The sequence below is a fragment of the Gouania willdenowi genome, chromosome 6 (assembly GCF_900634775.1).
Source record: "Gouania willdenowi chromosome 6, fGouWil2.1, whole genome shotgun sequence".
In the NCBI taxonomy this organism is placed as follows: Eukaryota; Metazoa; Chordata; class Actinopteri; order Blenniiformes; family Gobiesocidae; genus Gouania; species Gouania willdenowi.
In genome coordinates, this window is record NC_041049.1 from 38,143,133 (window position 1) to 38,163,869 (window position 20,737).

General features: G+C 37.8%; 1 protein-coding gene and 1 long non-coding RNA gene across 4 annotated transcripts in view; both read left to right on the forward strand.

Annotated features, from left to right (window-relative positions):
* The first annotated feature begins 803 nt into the window (after nt 1-803).
* Nucleotides 804-6,497, forward strand: LOC114466209 (uncharacterized). The gene is made up of 5 exons (XR_003674398.1): nt 804-996; nt 2,316-2,383; nt 2,503-2,562; nt 5,270-5,333; nt 6,199-6,497. It is a non-coding gene; the product is annotated as an uncharacterized LOC114466209 (long non-coding RNA).
* A 520-nt stretch (nt 6,498-7,017) lies between these two features.
* The window catches only part of chd2 (chromodomain helicase DNA binding protein 2), a 52,300-nt gene continuing 38,580 nt past the window's right edge, over nt 7,018-20,737 (forward strand). For 2 of the 3 annotated variants that reach the window (XM_028451774.1, XM_028451775.1), the window contains exons 1-11: nt 7,018-7,945; nt 10,519-10,750; nt 12,224-12,310; nt 12,484-12,545; nt 16,112-16,234; nt 16,420-16,593; nt 17,603-17,742; nt 18,904-19,129; nt 19,214-19,314; nt 19,388-19,429; nt 19,513-19,691. In XM_028451774.1, coding sequence (XP_028307575.1) covers nt 7,884-7,945; nt 10,519-10,750; nt 12,224-12,310; nt 12,484-12,545; nt 16,112-16,234; nt 16,420-16,593; nt 17,603-17,742; nt 18,904-19,129; nt 19,214-19,314; nt 19,388-19,429; nt 19,513-19,691 — 1,428 coding nt within the window. In that variant the 5' untranslated portion in view covers nt 7,018-7,883. The remainder of the gene's footprint in view (nt 7,946-10,518; nt 10,751-12,223; nt 12,311-12,483; nt 12,546-16,111; nt 16,235-16,419; nt 16,594-17,602; nt 17,743-18,903; nt 19,130-19,213; nt 19,315-19,387; nt 19,430-19,512; nt 19,692-20,737) is intronic. The other variant, XM_028451776.1, reaches the window with a different exon arrangement.

Consider the following 20,737-nt stretch of genomic DNA (forward strand, 5'->3'; position numbering starts at 1 on the left):
TTCTATGGACATCGAGTCTGCTGCTAAGACATTCATTAAATCAAAAATCACTCGATGTTTTAATGTTTTTTTACATGATTTGCTTTTTAATGACCTGCTTTCTGTTGCAGACAAGGAGAGCTGAGGTAAAGGTAGCACTGCCTTGGGCCACAGTGTTTTAGGTGGGAGCCTCCTGCCTCTGTCATCAAGGCATCAAAATCTGAGACAAACACCTACAACATGAGACATGTCCCCAGCTATATGATGGAGAGTTGGTTTTAATGAAGTATTGACAAATAAATGTATTCTGTCAAAATTGTTGTTAGTTTTCATTTCTAATTTCTGGTTGATTAAAACTAGCATTAGGAGGCCACAGTGCAGGAAGAGCCGCTGGCATGGAGGTGAGGACATCAGTCTTAAGGTAGAAATCAACGTTAAAAAAGGACACTTTTTTTTTCGCCGGAACGCATCAGGTCACTAAAGTCATTTTCGGAAACTTGGCAGCCCTGGCACATACTGTATATTCATCTGAGAACTGATGATGTCTGTGTGTTACAGATCCTGGCTGTGTGCACTGAAGTGTATATGACAAAGTTGTGAATCTCAATCTATTTATTTATTTTTAAAATCTACTTTAAATAGGCCTACAGGCTCATAGGTTTTTTGTCCCAAAAAATAACTTTTTTTCCACAGCACCCCCTGTTCAAAATTACTTCCAGCGGCCCTGGATTATAATTATGATGTCTCTGCGTGATGAAGCTCAGCGTGTGTTACGTGGAGGGAAAGTGGGTGGAGCCGCTGAAGGATAGACACCATCATCCTCCTCCTCCTTCTCTTCCTTCTCTTCCCCTCCTGCTCCGCATGCAGCGGGACCTCACGCACACTCAGCCCCGCTCAGCGAGCTCTCGGACACGGACACACCATGCTCCTCCAACGGCCCTCGCACGGGGGCAAACGGCCCCGAAAACACACACGATCCAAGGCTTTGGACGGCGGGTATAACCGGGCTCTGAACGGGTAAGAAAAGTGTAGAAGTAAGTCGTTACAGTGGGTGAAGAGTGTGAGGAAAACATGGAGGACGAGTGAGTGTTCGACGCAGTAAAAATGGCCATGATGATGTGTAAGTGAGGGAAAGACAGCTTTCCTCACTCAGGGCTTACAGTCTTTTTATTCATTATTTCACCTTTCACACTGTGTGTGTGTGAGAGGATCACAGGGTTTGTTTTTAAACGTTTTTCTCTGTTTTTCCTGATGTTAGAGTTCTGTGAAGCTACGCATTTAAAATGTTCTTTGTCCTTGAGAGGACAAACGTTTATTCGACGAAAAACCACTAAAATAACCAAATATTGATCTCTTTCAACGTTGCTTCCGTCTTTTTACACATCACAAACCAACCTTGGGCACATTTTCAGTTTTTTTCCAAGAATTGACTTATCACCTTTTTAATGTAATTTCATTAAACATAAAATACAATATTGCTTCTATTTCAAAGATCTTGTAGTTTACAGAGTGCACAGACACCTCACACTAACATTCTACTTTGCTATAATATGTTCTTTAATACCACTTGGGACTATTTTATTCACAAAATGATTGGATGTTAAAAAGGCTCAAAATATGATCTAAAAATCACAGTTTTTGCACTTAACACAAAGAATGAACAGTTGACTTCATTATTCCAAAAGGCAACTATCATATATTTAATCAAACTAACATAGACATCGAATTACAAAACAGGGTGTTGGCTTTTAACCCTTTAATGTACTGAAAGAAGCAATATTTCCAAATGTGTATAGAAGTTTAGTGCTTCATGTTACTTTAGTCGAGCAACACTACTTTTATGCTATAAACCCTACACTTAAATGTTGAAATTCAAAGAAATAAAAAGTGTTATGGATTTAAAATAAAAGATAAAATATTGGTTACGTATATTCTAAACATGAAGCCAACACAGCCCATTATAAAACCAAACTTTATTCAGTCTTTTGTTATTAAATAGTTTTTTGTCAGACCCTAATGTTAAACCTTAATGATTTGCAGCAATATAATTTAAACCATGTCCTTTTTGATCAGTAAGTTGGGTTTTTATCTTTTGTTAAACGATCAAAGGACATTTTACTTTTAGTTATTACGACATGTCCTTAAAAACACTTGTCAACGACTACGATTTAAATCTAGTTCTCGGGTTACATTAATGAGCTCTAATTAGGAATTTAGATTTAATATCTTTGAAATAAAATGTAAAGCATATTTTGACTGTTTATCGTGCCGTTTGAAGAGATTATTTATGTAACGGTCAAAGTGTGTCCAATTTAAATTTTGTTTTGTATTTATAGCGATTGAACTTCTACGACTCGCAGATTACGCCGATGACGACCGAAGATGACTTCATCTTGGCTAAATGGTATGTTTTAACCAAACATTTCTTGGTTTCTTTAACTATTCAGTTTTATCGCTGCATATATTTTAGCCAGTAGGGGGTGCTGTTTTCAATATTCATGATACTTATTGTAATATTTTCAGGAGATCTTTCACTCTGAGGTTTAAGGAATAACGGATGTCTCGTGCCAAGCTGTGGACAATGTAAGTAGTAATTATAAAAATAAATGAAACGTAATGAAACATCTGTAATTATACATAGACTCATGATGGCGTACAGACACTTATTGTATAATCATTTAAAGCATTAATCTTGTAAGCACTTTTTTAAGAATGCTAATACCACATTTTAAATAGAAGTTTTGGATGGAAGAGTAATCTGCCCCCTAGTGTATGTCAAATAAATTGAATATAATGTTCTTTATCTTAAAGCTACTTAAACACGTAACTTTTAAAACTCTACGTGTTTGTCATCCAAAAGTTGTCCTCATAAACCCTTTGACGGGATTTACTCACACAAACATCCAATATTGAAATCGCCGCTAGAAGGTTTGTTTTTGACTCCATCATAAACAATCGGCTTGTTGACAAACTGGTCATGTGACTTGAACTTCTGACAGGCTTGTGCATAACGTTGTGGGATTTGGAGTCCTGTGGAAGAATAGAAGCTGACGAAGCAGAAAATGTTCCTTATGAGGCGTTTTCACTTCATTCTTATGGCTCAAACATACTCGGGCGTACAGCCGCAAAGTACGAGGAGCCAATTAAATGCAAAGCTCAGATTTAAGACCGCGTAGACTTCTCCGCGTAGTTGGTGTCACACAAAACACGGCTCGGCGTTGTATCGACCTGCATTAAATGCAACACCGACTTGCGTTTCACCTCCTGGTGAAACACAGGAGAGATGAACACGAGCTTAGAGAAGAGACTGGCAGACGAGCTACGACAGTAGCGACACATTTAAAACACGTCCCCGGAGTACAAGGACTACAGAGAACCGCTAAGAATCATGGGACATGTAGGATGGAAACTACTACGCAGCGGTGCGCCTAAGTATGTAAGCTCTGAGGAGAGCGGAAAGTCTGCACTGAGTTTGTTGTGCGCAGGGTCCGCCCGAGTATGTTTGAGCCTTTATGGTGGTCTCCTTTGTTTCTTTGTCAGATAAAGATGACAGTGATTCACGTGAAGTTGGTTTGCTTCTGCTTTTGTTTGTGGTAATGTGATGTCACTCCGATAAAGCTAAAACATCAACATTTGCTGTTGTTTTGTCTTTTTAACCAGTGAAAACAGTAGAAATGTGACTTGGTTGGAATTCTTTGGGTCACAATGGGATTAGGACAACCTTTGGATGAATTACTTGCATAGTTTATAAATGTTAGCTATGTGGCTAAGCAGCTTTAGGCTTTAGTCGTTGGCTTCCTTTAATGTACTAAAGCCAACATAAACAAGTTCTTATAACTTTACCTTTTAATGGTCTTCTGATGCTGGAGGGGTTGTAAATGAGAACTGGTTTTACCTCAAATAAATAAAATAATCTAGTGTACAATCAATTAAGAAAATTTCGTTTTGTAGATTTTAATAAGTAGCTTGGATATTATGATGGGATGCTTTTAATTGACTGCTCAGGAATGAATTATTGATTTGCGATTACTTTTTACTCAGCATAAATTCTTTACCTTGAATAGTTACTGGCAGAGTTGAGGTGCATTCAAATGCAACATGACTTTAGCGACGATAGTTTCCTAAATCCTTCGTGATGAGTCTCTTTAACATAGCCACACTTTTTCTCACTTAATCGCTGCAGTGATGTAACGTAGGGAGAAAGTCATTACTGATTGGATGTCGGGACACAGCATCACACGAAGTCACTTGAAAATTTCGAAAATGTTCAACTTTGAGTGACTTCTAACGACTCAGTGCGATTGAGTCGTGTCTCTTGAAGGGAGGTCACTTGGCGTGGTGTCATTGACATTGATTTAGAATTTAATCTAGTCGCCACATTCGCGTTCGGTGTGAACGCACCTGAAAACCACATGTCCCAGGGTGGCAATAGAGCAAAATGGGTTACTGTTATTAAAAAAGCTTTTAGTGTGATGTAAGTCTTATGTCATGGAAGCTAACCCATAAAACAAATAAAAAAAACTCGCTAAGTATTAGCTAAACTTCAGTCTTGATTTTTGTCCTTAATGAATATCAATCTATTGTCTATTATTTGACATAATCAGTTGTTTATTGTCCGTTAAACACAACGTACTGTGATGCAGGCAAGAAAAGCGGTATAGTTACTGATCACAATATTGGAATGAACAGAGGTTTTTTTTCTGTTTGTCCTTAACAATCTAATCAGTTAAACATGTTGATAAAAGGAATGCCAACATTTGTCCAAACCAGACCAGCAATAACTAGTATTTGTAATGTTTTTGCTTCCGAGAAGGGTGAATGTTGAAATATTACAAAAAATTCAGTAAGTTCATAGCTTTTAAAATGTACTTTTACAACAGGAAGCATTTCTTTGAATTTGTGATCATTTCTCGTCCATTTTAAATGGATTGTTTTTTATTTATTTTGGAACTGACGCTTCAAACACTATTTAAATTTAGGCATACAAACATTTAGCTTTTTCTTCTTTTAGAAGTACCTAAAGGATTGTTCTGTTAACATTGACATTGATCAGTTTGGTCAAAAGCACACTTCTCTCCCATTGACTTCTTCTCACAGTTTCATTAGCACCAAAATATTGTTTCATTTTGAGTTAAAAAAAAAAATACTGGTGACAATTATTGGTCGCACAACATGTCAGGGAATCACTCACATTTGTTCTTGTTACATATTTGTATAGATAAAGATAAGTCTACACCTGGTTCATATAATCTAGATTATGTTAATTGAGGCTTTTCTGTCTCGTTACCAGTGATGACGTGAAAGGCCTGTGAGCAGATGATGGCGACGTCCCAAAAAAGAAAGAAAACTGCTTGGTAAGTTTCTATAACTTATATTTAGCTGTGATGTATTTAGTACTACTTAGACCTTAGTTTACCAGTCATTATCGTTTACTGACAAAAATTACTTTCATTGTTAATTATTAGTCAAAAAAGACTGATTTTAGATCTTGATGTCTTTGCCAGTCATGGCATTTCAGTCGAATGCTGTCATAGCTACTAGTCATGTAAACATATATACTGTGTCAGTAGAACTAGCTTAGTGCTAACAGGATGCTACACAGCACAGTAGCATCTTTATTTATTTACGTCGTCATCACAAGTTTGAACAGAAACTTAGATTGTCCCAATCTGATCACTTTAGATCAGAATATGTACAGGATTAGAGGGTGTGCAACACTTCTCAACAAATGCATGCACGTAATGCTAATTGTTGCTCATCTTACCCCAGTGGTAGATTGATAATTTTTTTGTGGGGGGACTAACTGGGGAAAAAAAAATTACCATTTTTCTTTACATTTCGTTGTAGAAATAGAAAATCAACTTTGGCATAATACAGATTTTAAAATACAATAACAAAATACTAGTTTCACCTAGTTTCTGCTTTATGTTCCATAAATTTTACTTTACTATTTTAAATGTCTTAATGATCTAATAATTCAGTCTTTTTCAAACAGTAGGGGGCGCACACTTGTTTCCTTCAATACTTGCAGGTTCTCGTGGATCATAAAATGCTCATTTGCGTATTGCTCACCAACACAACTGAAAGCTAGCCACATAGGTTAGCGTCATGTGTTAGCCTTTGTTAGCATGTCTGTTTTAACTCGTAGAAATGATAAAACATTTACATCAGTTACACTGTGGGCTTACACTTCTTCCTTCTTTCTGTATTCTTATCAAGAGCCCATTCACCTGGATAACGCAGCAGTGGAGACTACGTTATTCTTTTTCATACATCAAGATGGCAAGCGATTTGGCAGTTAGCAAGTTTTTTTTTTTTTTTTGTTTTTTACCAAGATTGATTTTTCTTTCTGTCTGGACTTTGATGCGTGGAGTTTTTAATTTTACAACAACATGGACAGCAAAGCCCCATCTCTGTCTATTGGACTTTATTAAATAATATCATTACCATTGTTGGAATAAGTGCGCCTCTGTACACAAGCTATTTATGTGGTTTTGAATAAAGCGTATATTCTCTTATTTTTTGGCTTTGTTTCATTAGCTAATCAGCATTAACGAGAGTTAACTTTCACAGCGTTTTCCTTTGTTTGTATTGATCGTGTTTCATTCTGACATTAAAATGGTGTCACAGATTCGGTGAAATCACCAAGTATATTTCTTTGTGTTTAAATGGGTTTAGTTCACGATTGTAAAATCGATTGCTGGAAAAGTTTTGTTTTGTTAAATCTTCGACAAATCATTGAATTTCATGAAAAGCAACTTGGAGTTGGATTTTTGGGGAAAGGATTAATGGTTTCCAGTGGGTTTCTTAAAATGGCTACTGGCTTTTCTTCTTCCTGCCCAAGCAGGAAGTGATGCAACTGCTGTAAAATATATACTTTTACAGCCTTACTAATGTTTCTCTTAATGGAGAGAAATGAAAGCTTTGCCCTTGGTTTGGGAGCCCTGGCTTTAAAAGTGCACATTTTTAAATGAAATAGAATGTTATAAACTAAATAAAAAAAAGGGGTGGGACCTAAATATCACCTGAGTGTTGGAGTAAATGGAAATAGCGTCAATCAAAGGCGAAGCTTTCAGAGCAGGGAAGGAGCTCTGATGGCGGCTGAGCCTCGGGAAGGCTGCTGTGGGCTCGGCTTGGACGGCCATACTTACCTCGTTCTCCTCTTGGTTTACTCGGAACGCTACAGATTGCTTTGCACATGTAGTTCGGTCGTTGTTTTGGGAAGAATCGGAGCGGGTTTTAGCGGTTTTTGAGCGTTTTTGTGTCCGAGGTGAAGCGGGACGCTGCTCGGGGAGCTGGTCGTTGTTTTCCACGCAGCGCGAGGCAGCCATGGCGAGCCTCCATTTTTAGAGCTCGACCTCCGACACACACACATACACACACACCGGCTCTGTCTTAAAGAAAGATTTTTCTTTTCTGTATTCATTATTGCGATATTAAGAATGCTTTTTATTTTTATTTCGAATCCAAAAATGTACTTTACGGTGACAGCAACGGAGAAGTAATCTTTTGATTTGAAGCTTCCGTCTTGGCTCACATCCTTCTTTTTGACATGTTTACATTATAATCAAGTGATTTTTCTCTTTTTCTTCCTCATTATTATATTTTTCCTAAAGCTTTGTGTGATGACGCAGTTACAATTAGCTTGGTCCCAGACCATAAAAGACACAGGGACTTAAATGTAATGTATAGTTTACTATTAAAGCCAGTATTTACATAAGCGGATAATTAAATAATATCGTAATTTAGTGACGTTTTTGTCTGTCGTGTCACACTGATTTGGGCTTTCATTACCATTCTGGCTGAAGCAGTCTTAAGGGACTTTTAGGACAAACTTCAACTTTTTGTTTAAACATCAAACGGCTGGACAACATCACCCTGTCGGTGTTTTTTGGAATTCTGCAATGATGAAAAGTAAAAACAAGAAACAAGAGGATGGAGGATCCACTCAAAGCAATGCCTCCAGGTATGGTCCTTATTTTAATGCTTGTTCCATGTCTGCTTTGATTGTTTACCTGTCAGCCATGGCTCATCACCTGTTACCTTTATCACTGGGTTAAGGTTTAGATAAAGTTCTCCAGTGTCAGGGATGACCTTGTTATTGTTTAATAGCCACACCCTGATTTTTTCCAACCATTTCTCTGTCCACATCAAGTCTCCGGCCTCCTTTTAACAGATCAATCCCTGAAGATCAATGCATAAGCACAGGAAAAACCCTTTTATTATGAAAATTGTCACTAATTATCTGATTTCACTGTAAAATAATGTGACCTTGTCTTAGTCTGATGTACTGCATTGCACCAGTTTAACACTGATAGTAAAGACTTATTTATTTTTAAACATTGTAATATTTGTGATGCAACTTTGCCATAGTAGTACTACATCTTTACTGTTTGACTACTAGTTCACGTGTTTATTCCTCTTTCATGTGATTTATTTCTATGCACACACTTTGACCAGGCTTGTAAAGTTTATTAAAATATTTCTTTGTATTTAGTGATGCCTATTGTTTTACTCCTTACATATTGGGATGTAAATAATATACTGTATTGTCTTAACGTTGGTATACTTTTCTACTCTCAAATTAACTACAACTTTAATTCCATCAAGATAAATTAGATTTTTAACAAGTTTAAAAAATGTACAAATTACAATTCTTTCTGGTTAATATTGGTGTGAAATGTGACTTTCAAGATGTTTGTTGAACTTTTTTATATCCTAATAATTGATTTATTAAATTAATTCTAAATATATTTGCATTACATTTTACAATTTACTTTAGCTCAAGTATATATACTATTTTTAATTTTTTAGCATTTTCAAGCATTGATTATAAACTATACAGTTTCATATGGATTTGTTTGTGTGCAAATTATTTGCATTTTCTAGTTGTTGAATTCTCACTTCAACTACAACAGATTTTAAAGAAATCTATTGTGCCATGAAAATGCTATCCTGCTTTCATTTAAAATATATATTTTGTTACAATTGGATTTTTAGAAAGAAAGTTTTTTTCAGTCGCAGCTGGTGTCATGGGTGATTTGTGATTTTTCAGATGAATCATGAAGGGGATTGAGATCTTAAATCCAGGTTTTTGCCTTTATAGATCCAGTGCGTGTTCACTGCAGCAGCTTACATCACTTTGTAGTTTCTTTGTCACCACAGCAGCCATTTTAGTGTGTTCACTCTAAAATTCAAACATATCCTTTGGAGTGATGATGATACTGTTACTATAAACGCGTGTGTGTGATCTCAGAAGCTGTGTAAAGCGTTGTGCACGTATGGGGATTTATAGGAAGCTTTAGCTGTCCTTAAAGAAGGATTTTTACCCTCCACTGTCACAAAATGGCACTTGCTGTGTCTGCAAACTGCTCAGTAGTAGCTCTCCGGACTACACGGAGAAGGAAGAGGAAGACTTCCGGCTGTAGACAGCCAGCAGCGATGCAACGCACTGCGATTGGCTGCATGTCAACCAATAGAAATGTGAGCCTGAGCAAAGTTCCGCCCACGATACACGTCAACCAATAGATATACGATCCCGCGAGAAGTCCTGCCGACACTAATGCAGCAGATTACTTCCGGGTCACCGATGATTTACTGCCCCCGTAACTTTCAACTTTGAAATGATAATCTTTTAAAATTAATTATTATTCACATTAGCACAATATCTGCAGCGTTTTAGGTTTTAAATACAGCAGCGGGAGACAGTAAAGTATGACGATGTTTTCAAATGTCCTCATTTACATAAACGGATATATTGGATTTATAGTGCAAAACTCCGTGTTTTATGTATGATATAAAATTGACTTTTATTAACTATCAAGGATCATTACGTTGAATGCTCGTGTTTTTTGAAAAATGTCTAAATTTAAGGCAGAAATTACACCAATGAGATATAAATGATGTTTAAATAGTTACAATTTTTCTTTAAAACAACAAAAGTACATTACAGGACACATTTAGAACAATGTACTGGGTTTAACATTCATTCTCAGTTGATAACCATAAATCATATTTCCTGTGATGTGCTCAGAACTTGTTCCTAAAACTCTTAGAAAGTAAACATCATTGTAAAGAAAATGTTTAACCTCTCAAATGAGTGACATAACTTCCTGTTCATCCTTTTAGGCAATGTTAGATATAAAAGGTAAGGCTGAAGAAGTTAAACATGATTTAAATGAAGATGTCACAGGTCCTTTTAATCTAATAATGCTGAATTAATTGATTCCATACTTTAACTTTACTAATTTTAAACTGATGAGGCTTCAGTTGATTTTATGTTTTGTTTTAGCTCCACATTTGTGCAGTATTTAGAAAGCAAGTCATGGTTGCCACTGATCTCTTGGTTAAACCTGGCTGATGAACTTTAAGGAGGATTTGTGTCCAGTTATTATGGGATTGTTACATGAGAAAGGCTCCCAGGGTTGGAAATCTATGCCACCTATCGTCTGTCTTGTGGTTTGATATCAGAATTTGTTGAACATTACGATCAGGTTTGTGCTTAAACATAAAGAAATTAACCTTCTCTTGTTTCTTTAGTAATTCAGCATCAGAGGAATCCAATCACTCTGCCTCTGACTCTGGGAGTCAGTCTGATAGTGATCATGGCAGTGAGAGGAGGAAAGAACAGCACTCAGAGTCTAACAGCTCATCACAGTCGGAGAGTCACTCTGAGTCTGGAAGCGAGTCTGCTGGGTCCAAGACTCAGACCACCGCAGAGTCCAAAGAAAAACCAATAAAAAAGAAGGAACGTCTGGCTGATGTAAAGAAGGTAGGGTCACCAAGAGAACCAATCAGATTACAGGCCCTGACTTGTGCTGATGCTAACTTAGTTTCCTAATCCAATTAAAGCTCAGTTTGTGCACATGCTCAGACCATAATCAGACAAATGTAACATTATCAGTTCTTTATAAAACACAAGATACATCACAGACTAAGTTTAAAAATCTAGATTCAAAACAAAAATAAGAATGTTTTGAATAAAAGAATAGAAACAAAGTTTTATTTTAAATGAGTGACATATTTGGCATTCTTTTATTCCTTTAAGGCAGGGATTCCCAACCTTGGGGTCACGAGACACTGGGAGGGGGTCGCCAGATATCTTTAAGAAACTAAAAATATTTTTAAAACAATGTTGGCCTATTTTTGCTTAATTTACCCTTTTTCTGCAACTACACAAAACTTGGCCTATTTTAACTTATTTTCATCACTTTTTCTTGCCGTTTTTTAACCTATTGTCATCCCCTTTTCTTGCTCCTTTTAATGAATTTTGCTACATTACTCCCATTTCTATCACTTCTCCATCAAATTTCACTGCCTTTTCTTCACATTTTTTCCACTTTCAAGACATTTTCAGCATTTATAAACCTTTTCCACCTATTGTTACCTATGTTGACGCATTATTGTCACTTTTAACTTCTTTTCACCATATTTCATGCCTTTACCACTTTTTCTCTCTGTTTTTGCCCACTCTAATTTGCAACTTTTAACCAATTTCTGTGGTTTTTAATATCCCATTTCATCACCTTTTTCACCATTTTTGATCCCATTTTATTTCTAATTAAAACAAAGATTTCCATCTTTAAAATGACTATATACTATGGCCTAAATAATACTAAAATTCCTGGATAACAGTGGATATTATTCAGATGAATAAATAAATATGGTTATCACAGATTCATAGAACAATGGATCATCATTTTGCTGACTTTATGGATGAGACCTTTATTCCCCTAATAGATGGCCCTGTCACCACATGACTGTTGTCGATGTATGTGTTCAACCACCTTCAGGTACGGTGGGGGTTCTCGGTCTCTGGAAACTTTATTTTGGGGGTCACGGCCTGAAAAGGTTGAGAACCACTGCTTTAAGGCATCTTATTGATCTCCCGCTCATCTCTTAAATATTGTATTTGATACAGTGACATTATCCTTTAGATTCTAAAAGATCTGTAATTCTTTTAGAAAAATTGCTGTTGGGAAATTCACCCTCTCATAAAAACCTGTTTGGGTTGTTAGAACGAGGCCTCATTGACTCTCTTTTTTAACTTTATAAGGAACGGCTGGTGTCATATTTTGTCAGCAGGCTTGTCAAACCTAATTCTTAAAGGGTGAGATCCAAACCAAATGGGCCATGATGCTGGGTGAACTGGGTGAAAATATTTAGGGGACAAAGCCCTTTAAAAACCATTAAGACTTGCATCTGTCCTGTAATGAGATTAAAACATATTGGTGTGTGGTTACAGATGTGGGAGGAGCACCCAGATGTGTACGGCGTGCGCAGGTCAAACCGCAGCAGACAGGAACCGGCTCGTTTAAACATCGGGGCTGAGGTGAGATGCTATTCTGATGCTGCAGCACATAAAGACACACACACTAAAGGATAACTTTACTTTAGTGTTTTTGATTCAATGAAGATCTAAAGATAACTTTACTTAGATCATCTTTGAATCACTGACGCCCCCTAGTGGATGCAGCTGAGTACTGCGGCCTGTTGTGTTTGCAGGGCAGCAGTGATTCTGAGAGTGAGGGTCTTAAAAGGAAACCATCCCGGGCCAAGAAAAGGGAGTGAGTAACAGTGTGAACTCACTTTGTTTGGTATTCTTTCACATTTTACAACATTTCATTTAGGGATGCACCTAAATAAAAATTATTGGCTGAAAACCGAAACACCTAAATTATCTATTCATCCAATTATTAAGTTTGATTGCATTTTTGTCCCTGAATGTGTACTAACCAAAATCAAATTAAAGCTTTGCAATTGTGTATATTAATATTAATGCTTGAAAGAATAAATCAATTAGAAATGTTTATTTAGCACTGACTTTCCAACAAAGTACAATATAACATATGAAAACAAAATGTTTAACTTGTTTTACTCATACATTAAAATAAAATTGTACAGGCCTATAACTGACTGGGCCGGTGGAAAATAGTCACATTAAATTTATAAATATGTTAAATATAAGTTATTCATGCAAAACAGCTTCTCTTCTTCATTTATCATCCAAGCATTTTCTTGGAGACGCACACAGACTGTGTGTGCGTCATGTGATTGCAGCTTGCATCATTACTTGTGGGCGCTGCTTTAATACCATCCAAGTAATCATCTTTATAACGTAAACCAAGTACAGTCGTGATTAGGCTTGACACGATCAGGATTTTTGGGCCGATCGCCAATCAGTGAGTTTAAGAAAACCAATCACCGATCCCATCATATGAAGTCAGGTTGTTTTTTTTAGGTAACAACCCAATTCTTTTGGTACTACCTGATACAGATTCACGGAAAATCAAATGGTACCATGTTTTGGGACATAAACGCAGCCTTGACTGTTAGGGAGTGGAAGAGTTGGTTATTTCCATGCAGGACCTGAACGTACCATTGCACGCACAAGCACGTCATGGCTCCGCTATAAAAAATGCGATGCAGACTGAGCACTTGCAGGTCTAAATGTGAGCTAAATCATTTAAATTAGTCCCTGAACAGCAGCTGTGACAACTGCACGAAAGGTGGAGATGAAGCTGTGGAGGCAGACGACTGGAACTACGTGAAGCCTCCATCAGCATTAGTGGAGGAAAGACATATTTTCTGACTAAGGCATTACATAACCTGCTGCTGCTGCTTATAGTCCATATCCACAGGTGCACAGAGGAGGTGGGACGCACACACGCATGCTTTTGTGTCCACCATCACCATGAAATGGACAGAAGTGTCTGGTATGAAAGCAAAAGTAAATGGGAGCGCATTGCTCCGCTCTAGGAGTCTCTATTTAAACATGTTCAGGCTGAATAAACATAACAAGCGCGCACATGCACACAAACACTAACAACAGACGCTGCCCCTGGTTTCAGAGCCGGTAGTCTGGAGAAAAAGTCCGGTGCGCAACCGCTATGCTCCTACTGAGACATTTTTGCCATTTGTGCAAAGATTTTCACTTTTGTGCACAAATGTGAGTGAAATACCACAGAGCCATGTCACGAAGAGCAATGGAGCATTTACAGAAAAGTCATTGATCGGATTGGTGAATTATGACATTACAGCCGATCACATTAATTGCATATAATGCAAAATATTGGCCGATACGATATAGCTGACGACAGTGGTGTAAAATATGAAGGTAGATTTGTTGCAAAATAGGAGAGCTTGTAGAATGTGATGTTAGCTTGTATATAAAAAAAAATCCACACACGTGAAATACATTTAAGGTCACAAATGATAGGAAAAAATGTATATACTGATATTTACACAAATAAAATGACAGCTGTAAACTTGTAATCCAACATTTATTTGCATGCTTTTTATTTACTTGCGTAAATTATCGTTTACAACCACAACTCTTCATTTACAACTTCTAGAATCTGCAGCTACAGAAACACAAACTACTTTTCCAGCGTGAATCTGCGTTGCTTGAGTTTTGCTACACATCTTGTGAGACGTCTGTTGCAAAACAAATTTGTACTTGTAGAGGGAGGATTGACCAATCAATAGTGAAGAGTAGGGACAGGAAGAGACTCAATAAACTGATTAGGAGAGCTAGCTTTGTCCTGGACCATCCACTGGACTCTATAGAGGAGGTGGGTGAGATGAGGATTTTAGTCAAGCTGACATCCATCATGGACAACACCTCTCACCCCCTGCATCAGACTGTGGAGGTTCTGAGCAGCTTCTTCAGCAGCAGACTCATACACCCACGATGTAAGAAGAAGCGCTACCGCAGGTCATTCTTCCCATCTGTCATAATAATGTATAACATTGGCATAGCCTGAAGTGTTTTGTTTTTGTTTTTTTCCATCTGTAAATAATATTGTTTCTTCCACAGCCTTACTATCTGCAATATTACTCATCCTCATTGTAAAACGCCTCTTACAGCTTATTTATGTATATATATATATACAGTATATACAGTGGGGCAAAAAAGTATTTAATCAGCCACCAATTGTGCAAGTACTCACACTTAAAAAGATGAGTGAGTCCTGTAATTTTCATCATAAGTATAACTCAACTATGAGAAACAAAATGAGAAAAAAAAAATCCAGAAAATCACATTGTAGTATTTTTAATGAATGAATTGGTAAATCCCTCGGTAAAATAAGTATTTGGTCACCTGCAAACAAGCAAGATTTCTGGTTCTCACAGACCTGTAACTTCTTCTTTAAGAGGCTCCTCTGTCCTCCACTCGTTATCTGTATTAATGGCACCTGTTTGAACTTGTTATCGGTATAAAAAGACCTGTCCACAACCTCAAACAGTCACACTCAACTCCACTATGGCCGAGACCAAAGAGCTGTCAAAGGACACCAGAAACAATATTGTAGACCTGCACCAGGCTGGGAAGACCGAATCTGCAATAGGTAAGCAGCTTGGTGATTTTGTAAAATACATTAATGCTTGGCCACTGCATCAGCTGTCAGCTCTCGATCCTCATCTCCACATAGAGTTTTCATAAATTTAAACAAGGAACACAACATGGAGAGTGATTCACTCTCCATGACTCTTTTTTTTGTTCAGAAATGGCCTTTTTCAAACAATCTGTCGAGGCAAATTTCAGCATCCTGCCTTTACAGTGCAGAAAAAGTACTTTGTGTCAATCCTATAAAACCAGCTGGTGCGCTAAAGCGACACAGCACTCTGTCTCCAATTCCTCCCTTGTGATTGGTCAATCCCCCCTCCACACACACAGGAGAGCGGGAAGGGGCGAGGGGAGGAGATTATTTCTACAAGCACAAATATTTTTTGCTACAGACGTCTCGGAAAATGTATTGCAAAACTCAAGCAGCGCAGATTCACACGAGAAAAGGGGTTTGTGTTTCTGTTTGTGTTCCATTTTGGTGGCTGGAATTTTGGTGCATCACTAATTTCATTCAAACATGGGATTATTTAGCTCATTTTAAGCTTCCATGTGCATTTGCAGCCTGTCATTGTCTATGTGGTGAATGTGAGCATTGTTTTGCATATCATGGGTATCTGTTTGCATTAGAATGGGCTCAGTGCCAGCTGATGCTCAGGGTTAAGATCAAAGTTAACTGGTTAGACTGCGATCTGATCCCATATCTAACAGTTTAACAAAAACATAATTGGTTAAAGAGCACCACTGGGCTTTGAGGGTGAATTTGTGGCATTTCTTTGTTGTAAGAAATATCTGGAAAGATGATGACTCAAATGGTGACGAAGAGGAGGAGGAAGAGGGAACGTCTGACAGTTCAGACAGTGAGCAGGAAGAGAAAAAAGTTAGATCCAGACGACTTCCTGCTAGAAGGTAAGAGCGTAGCTAGGCCACGCCCTCAGACAGCTACCCACTGTTCACTTCCATCATTCCAGCCTGTGTGACACCATCAATGTGCACTAGCCTGTGTTTTGAAATGTATACAGTTTAAAGCTTTAAATGTTCTTCCTTCTAAGAACTCTCTGAATGTGTGTCCGTGAATGACTGGTATGTTACAGACCTCAGGCCAAATCCTCTTCAAGTAAAAAACAGGCCTCTCAAAAAGCCAGGAAGGTCAGGAAAGCAAAGTCCTCAGCTGAGGATGACGAGGAGGAGGATGACGATGAGGATGACGACGATGAAGACACTCCAAAGAGACAACCGCGAAGAAGAGGTGCAACCAAGGTGAAAAGGTAAACCTCACTTCACACCTGGTGCTTGTATCTCTCGCATGCGCAGTAAGCCAAATTTTGGTAGTTCCGTCACTGCCGGACCCGTCCCTGTCACTACCTAACCCAGGAAATGCAATAAAATGTTTCTTTTTTTTGTATATGTATTTTTAAAGGTGGAATTTGCCATGTTAAAATGAAAACAAAAAACAATGTCACAAGTGGGATTCGAACTCACATCAGCGAAAGGAAACATCCTTAAGTCTAGCACCGTAGACCACTCGACTATTCTGACATGTTGTCAAAAAGTTCCGTCAGTGACGGAACTGTGCATGCGCACAGGAAGTGCCAGAAGTATAGTCAGATTTGTCTGAGTCCTGGGTCCGGAAATATAAACACTTCGTTCTCTGTTTGAGTAACATCACTTGATCAAGTCTTTTCTAAAATTTCACACTACAAAATAAGTAATAAAAGTATGTATGATTCGTGCTGATATCGTATCAATATCGTTGTTGGCCAATACTCAAGGCTGCAATATCTGTATCATATCGGAAGTGAAAAAGGTGTATCAGGACATCCCTAGTACTAAATCAACCAAAACTTCTTAAATACTAAATTTTCACAGCTTAACTTTAATTGGTGGGTAAGATAATGCAGGAAGATGAGCAGAAACTTAAAAATGTAAATTTTTGTCTCAACATGCAAAACTTAATTTTTTGTAATTAATGCAATTGTTTCTTTTTCATTACAATTAATAGGAAATCAACACATTACTATTTTAATTGCCACTAACAACCGTAAAACATATAACAAAAATCCACTTTGTGGTTATTATATTTTTTTAAATAGTTTTTAATTTTTTTTATGAAAAATTGAAAATTAAATCAGATTTTAGTCAGAGCTCCTTGCTGACTATAGTGGTCTTATTAGAGTAGACCTGAGGGCCCCTCGCATGGACCTTGTGGGCTACTTGGGGCCTGAGAGCACCTTGTTGGTGACTCCTGGTCTGATGCTTTCCTTTGGTACTCTGCAGTTACAAAGAAGACCAACATGACTTTGAAACAGACTCTGATGACCTGATAGAGATGACGGGGGAGGCCTGCGATGAGCAGCAGGACGATGACAGCGAGACTATCGAAAAGGTGATGGACATCAGGACTGGAAAGAAAGCAGGTGCAGACTTTAAACTTAATATTTTTATTCCTGAACCACAGTTTTGCTCATGTCTGATTTATGTATTCACTTTATGTATTTGTGCATAATTTTCATTATGGCACATTGCGTGAAAAATATGTCTAGGTTCGATACTTTCTAACATATTGTTTTGTGTGTTGCTTAACGGAGCATAGGGTAGGATGAAGAAATCAGACTCAATAGTGACATGCAGTGGTGCGCGTGAACTACTCATAGCAGTGCAGCTGATGCTGTGACACAGTTATTTATTTACTTGCCGTTCACGTGACTGTTTACTGCAAGACCTCTGCACATACCTCCACAGAACCAAACGGTGTGCAAATTTTTTTTGGCCAATCAGTAGTTTGGTCTACCCCATGCTTGTCTCCAAGCCATTGAGGATACGTATCAGCATCATGAGACATCACATCTGCAGGACAAGGCGGGAAATTCGGACCATGAATTGCAGAACAAAATGTTTTTTAGTTTTTTTTTTTTTGTAATGCAGGTTCGATTGATGATTTTCAGAACTTTTCACCATGTCACAATTCTGGGTAACGCCATTACAAGATTAATTAATGCTACCTAAGCATGTAAGCCATTTTATTGTCCAGTGTCACCATATGTTTGATAAATAAGAACCACACTCATGATTTTGAAAAAAAGTTATTTTAGTGTCACAGGAAACCTGTTCCACTCCGTTACCCTAATGAGTCACTGTCTCCCTCTTTAAATTAAAAAAGCTGTGACACTGGAGCTTGTGTGCATGTGCAGAGCATGTCAAGGTTTTTTTTTTTTTCCATTTTTACTAATAAGGTGGGTTTGCTCCATGGAAACCACAGAACAAATTTTTGATGTCAATGTTTAAAAAGCCAATGAAGGACATTAGGTATTAGAACAGGAACCATTAAGTTGTAGCTCAGTGTGATGGCTGTGACCAACTTTCATGTTGTCCATTCCACTCATAACGGAGTGGAAAGACCTTCATCATTCAACCACTATGTCAAACAAACATTAGGAAGAATTCAGCATTCATGCTGCTCATACAGCACAGCTAACATGGAACAATAACCTTTTAATTCCAGGATTTTCAACATCCCGAATGTGACCCTAATGAACATTTAGATAATTTATTCTCCTGTCATTCTTTGGCTCTTCCAGCGACCGGTGCTGCCACAACCATTTACACTGTGGAGGAGAATGGGGATCCTTGTGAGGGCTTTGACCCTGCAAATGATGATGGTGAAACTCAGTATTTGATCAAGTGGAAGGGCTGGTCCTACATCCACAACACGTGGGAGAGCCTGGACTCTCTGACGCAGCAGAAAGTAAAGGGTCTGAAGAAGCTGGACAACTTCAAGAAGAAGAACGAGGAGCTGAACTCATGGTGACCATGTTTGTCCTCAGTGTGACCTAGGAACATGCCCTATGCTGCAGCGTTCTGACCTGTGAGCTTGTGTTTGTTGTGCAGGCTGAGGAGGGCATCTCCTGAGGACGTGGAGTTCCATAACTGTCAGCAGGAACTGATCGCTGACCTCAACAAACAGTTTCAGATCGTGGAGCGTGTCATTGGTAGGAGATTCTTTAACATTTATAAATATAATCTGATCAACAGCTGCACTGAAACCAACTTTTTAATGAACAGCAACAAAAACGGGAAAGACTCCAGGAACGTCTGACTTCCCATGTAAGCACTTATTAGTTTGATTTGAACATAATGACATTCTAAATCCTTTCAGGAAGTAATAAACTGGTCCTGTGCTCCAACAGCTCACAGCCACAAGACCCCATCCTCCAATGAACCTGAGTACCTGTGTAAGTGGATGGGTCTGCCTTACTCTGAGTGCAGCTGGGAGGATGGAGCTGTGGTCAGGAAGAAGTTTGAGCAGTGCATCGACAGTTTCACCAACCGCAACTCAACCAAAACGGTTCCTTACAAAGACTGTAAGGTAATAAGTCATTGGTTTGAACCCCTTACCCAGCCTGTGTTGTAAATGTCCCACTAACCAACTCTCCACTACAAACTCAATTTTTTTAAAGCCTGACCGGCCAATACCGATTTTGGCCAATCCCAATTTTTTTTTTTTTTTAGAACTGACATCATACTCCTTGAATATTCCAATCTTATTTTATTATAAAACATTGAAAAATACATGTGAAACAGTACAAAAGTGTTGATTTAATGGCACATGAGGTAGTTATCTCAAATATAAATTAAAAGTTTAGAACAATGCTGTCCAAAATACTAAATTATATCAGTTCCTTGAGTCTTTCATTTTTCACATTTTAAAAACAAAACGTGTCCAACAGGTTCCACTGTAGAGCTGTTTTAAGCTCTTTGACGAAAATAAAGTGCACAGCAGTATTTAGTTTTACAAATAAAGAAAATCACAGGGTTTGGGGTAGATGATAAAATATTAATTTACAGAACAAACTAACAAAACATCTTAAATCACTAATAAAGTGTCCTGAGTTTTAAGTTTTCTTGTAGTGCAAAAATAAAACATGTTCAAATATATCAGCTTTGTGGATAGTTAAATATATAAATATTATTCTAAAAATAACGCAACAGCTATAGGATAAAAGCTAAAAGTCAAACATTCTACAGAAATAATAGTGTATTATGTTTAACATTTTCACAAGTCAACGTGTAATGACAGAATGAACATGACACAGGTTAGTTGTTCTCATACTTATTACAGTCACTTGTTCATTAGTGGAAGGTTTTTCTTCATATCCAAAGCAGTGAACGCCATAATTTTCTTCATAGTCGCTTTGCTCTTTTTACTGCTCATACGTAAGCACTAACGGCACTCCACTGGCTGTTTGCGCCGCTAGCTTTAGCATTAGCTTGATTTCTAGCTTCTACTGCTCCACACTCAGCGATGTGGCGGTGTCTTATAATGAATGAGGTAGCGTTTTGTTTGCAGCTCCACCAGGACCTATTTCCGCATTACAGGAATTACAAATTGCGATCTTTAGCTCTCTTTTTTGT